This window comes from Pteropus vampyrus, unplaced genomic scaffold (assembly GCF_000151845.1).
Source record: "Pteropus vampyrus isolate Shadow unplaced genomic scaffold, Pvam_2.0 Scaffold110, whole genome shotgun sequence".
Lineage (NCBI taxonomy): Eukaryota > Metazoa > Chordata > Mammalia > Chiroptera > Pteropodidae > Pteropus > Pteropus vampyrus.
Genome location: NW_011888891.1, coordinates 1,562,648 through 1,566,144, shown reverse-complemented (window position 1 = coordinate 1,566,144; position 3,497 = coordinate 1,562,648). Strand labels below are relative to the sequence as shown.

Genomic DNA, 3,497 nt, shown 5'->3' with positions numbered 1-3,497 from the left:
TAAATTAGTTACAGAGAAGCAAGATGAAAAGTGTAGTTCCCGGTCGCACTGGCCACATTTTAGGCACTCAGTTGCCATCTGTGACTAGTGGCTGCCGTATTGGATGGTGCAGTCACCATCATGGAACGTTCTAGTGGAAAATGCTGAACTAGAAGGCCAGCTGAGACTCTGACCATCTTGTCCTTTTTCTCTGGGGATGCAGAAGGCATCCTCTGACCACCAGTAGGGTGTTCTTCGGGTGGTGTCCGGGCTGGGTCCCTATTCCTTTGTTCCCCTGTTGTTCGTATCTGACTAGCTACCTAACATTCATCCTCCAGTAAGCCCAAGGGTGCACGGAGGGTCAGAGCGTCCCTGCGAAGGCCCTCACAGTCTCTCCCTCTGTCCTCCTCCCACAGGCGAGAAGCCCTTCGAGTGTAAGCTCTGCCACCAGCGCTCCCGGGACTACTCGGCCATGATCAAGCACCTGAGGACGCACAACGGCGCCTCCCCCTACCAGTGCACCATCTGCACGGAGTACTGCCCCAGCCTCTCCTCCATGCAGAAGCACATGAAGGGCCACAAGCCCGAGGAGATCCCGCCCGACTGGAGGATAGAGAAGACTTACCTCTACCTGTGCTACGTGTGAAGCCAGGCCAGGCGGGGGCGGAGGAGCGGAGTGAGAAGAGTTAGAGTAGGGTGAAGTCGAGGAAAGACTGGAGGAAAAAAAAAAGGAAAAAAAAAAAAAAAAGAGGAGGAAAAGGAAACCCGATAGCTGTCTGCCCTTGGAGTCTCTCTGGGGCTCCAGGTGACCTGGATGCCTGGCCACTGCCCCTTCGTGGGGCCTCCGCCCTCCTCTCCTTGCTGGAGCTTGGCCTGATTTCTTGGGTGGGGGTGGAGGTGGTTTTGTTCAGCTCAGATGGTGGTGTGTGTATCTCTTCCCTCCACCCAGATGCTCTGTTTGTATCCAGAAATGGGGGCTAGGAGGGGGGTGAGGGGTCCTCTGGTCAGAGCCAACCACTCTGCCTGCCGCCCTCTCGCTGACTCCTCAGAGGATGGGAGCTGGGGGTGCAGGAGTGGGGACCTGCAGATGGTGGGGCTGTGCTGGGTCACTGGTTGACGCTCAAAATGGCAGCTGTAATTTGCAGAGGGCAGATTCGGGTGGGGAAGGGCTCTCCTTCCCTTACCATCACTCAGTTCATCTGTTGCTTTCCTTTGCTCTGCCACATCTGGGTGTCCCCTCACGGTCTTCAGGAGCCTCGCAGCTCTTGCCATCTTCCCCAGCTCCTTGTCCCTGCCTCCCCTTGACTCCTGTCCTCCAAGTCCAGGGGACACCCAGCCCCTCACAAATTAGGTCTCCCTCCAGCTCCAGCGCTCTCTAGAGTGGGGAAGCTGTGTCTGACCCCAGAGCCCAGACTCCCCACCCTTAGCTCCTGAGAACACAAAACAGTAGAAACAAAATACTCCACCCTCCTCAAGCCCTGTCATGAGCGAGATTACTGCTAGGCTGCTTTTGCTTCCCAAATGGAACACCGTGACGACTAAGTACATATGATCCCACTGAACAAACACAAATCCTTACCACCCCCAATTCAGCCTCTAGGAGAAGGAATCCATGAAAGGGTTCATCGTCCAAGTGGGGGATGTGGATGGATGTCCTTCTCCAGACGTACCCTCCACCTAGAGAAGGGGTCAGGACTGCTGACCAGGGGAGGGTGCTGTTGAGTCTTTCTGGGACTCCTTTGAACATCCTAGACTTGTTGAGCTCAGCAGAAATCCCAGGTCCAGAGAGCTGCACAGGGCCCCCCAGGCCACAGGGAGAAGGAGGAGGAGCAGGATGAAGAGTTGTTGTGGAAAGCTCTTTGGCCTTGTGTTATTATGTTTTGCTTTTTTCTGTGTCCTTGTTCCCCTGTTAGCACATTGTACTTGAATTACCTCAGTTTTTTGTGACCTCATAAGCTTTTTAACCCCTGTATCTCTTTTTTTTTGGTTGGGGGTTGGAGGAATGGGAAAGATGTGCTTTTTTGTTTCTTGTGTAAATTAATAGTTGGTTTAGTAGACTTCAGCTGGCCAAGGCCCTCCCCATCTTCAAGTGATTAGCCTCCCAGCTGGAAGAAGCTATCCAGAAGGATTGAGTACTCAGGATCTGAATGTGGTGGGTGGAGGGGACGGTGTATTGGGGCTACTCTGGAGTCGCTGTCGGCTCTGCCCAGGACATGAACTCATCATGCCCAGCATCGGGTCAGCTTAAAACACTCTGGACAAGATTCTCCCTTTCTTATAATTTGCTGAGTCATTTGAGTCTGGGGGCCTGTGTTACTCAGATCCTTGCAACTGTGTGGCCTCACCTCTGTGTGCATTATTGCCAAAATTGTTCTATTTTCTTGGCTGGTGAGGGATGTGCCAGTCTTGGGTTTCGTTGCATTGGGGTGGGGTTGTTGTTTTTTTCTGAAAGCTACCTCTTATGTTTGTCCAGTTCTTTTGTCCCCATTCTGCCTCCCATTCTGCTGCTCTGCTTCCCCATTCTTCCCAACCTCCCCCACCCCCCGAATTTTGGAAAGCACATTTGTAATATTTGTGTTCACTGTGGGATGGGCCCTCTGTTTCATCTCATGCTTTATTTGTAAGAGTTTTTTTTTTTTTTTTTTCTTTCCTTTCTCTCTCTGAGAAAGTTGTGGCTGCGTTTTTTATCTTAGGTTTTAAAAAGTGGTTTAGGGAAGCGGTTTTGGGGAGAAGGGTTTTTGTGAGGAGTATAGGGAAGTTGGAGGGATGGGTGCTGCTGTGACCACCCCCTGTCCCTTAGCCCCATCCCTCCTGCCCTCCCCTGCAATCTCGCCCGCCAAATCTGAAGGCCTTAAAAGTTGTGTGTTGGGGGGTATATGAATTGGGGGGACTGTGTCATTAGACTGTTCACTGGGGATGCTAAAGTAGGGAGGATGCTATTTTGCAACTATAATAATGACTTAGTGCTTTGGAAAGGAAAAAAGTTAAACTTGAAATGCATGACTAGAGCAGTTGTGGTGTTTATAATGTGAAAAGAGTGAATCTCGTGGGGGAGGAGCAGTCTGTAAGAAATCATTATGCACTATTGCCTCCTCCTCCACTCTGGGAAGAAAGGGGGACTGGCTGGCCCTCAGGGGATCTCTAAATCCCAGAAAACAGTATTTTAAGAGCAAGATGTCATTCAACTCTGATGGGGAAGGAAAAAAAGAACCTATTCCAGAGACCTAGCCGACACCTCTCACTCCCCCGCACCCTTCCCACACAGCTTGGGTTTCCTCCCCCCTTCATAAAAGCCGAGAGGGTTGAGCTAATATTTACAAATTGTAATATTTTTGTAATGTTTGTTAGTCCCTTCGTCAGTTCCACAGGACCTTGCCCTTTCCTTTTGTAATGTGAATAGGAAAAAAAAAAAAGACAAAAAACAAAAAAACAACAAAAAAAACCCCCACCGCCACCACCAACAAAATATCCCTTGGTATGTGTGTATGCACGTGTGCTATTTGTATGTGGTTGTATGT

At 50.4% G+C, this 3,497-nt stretch overlaps 1 protein-coding gene across 2 annotated transcripts in view; it reads left to right on the top strand.

Annotated features, from left to right (window-relative positions):
* The window catches only part of ZBTB16 (zinc finger and BTB domain containing 16), a 179,253-nt gene extending 178,549 nt beyond the window's left edge, over positions 1 to 704 (top strand). For both annotated transcript variants that reach the window (XM_011365373.2, XM_011365374.2), the window contains exon 7: positions 396 to 704. In XM_011365373.2, coding sequence (XP_011363675.1) covers positions 396 to 625 — 230 coding nt within the window. In that variant the 3' untranslated portion in view covers positions 626 to 704. The remainder of the gene's footprint in view (positions 1 to 395) is intronic.
* Positions 705 to 3,497: the final 2,793 nt, after the last annotated feature.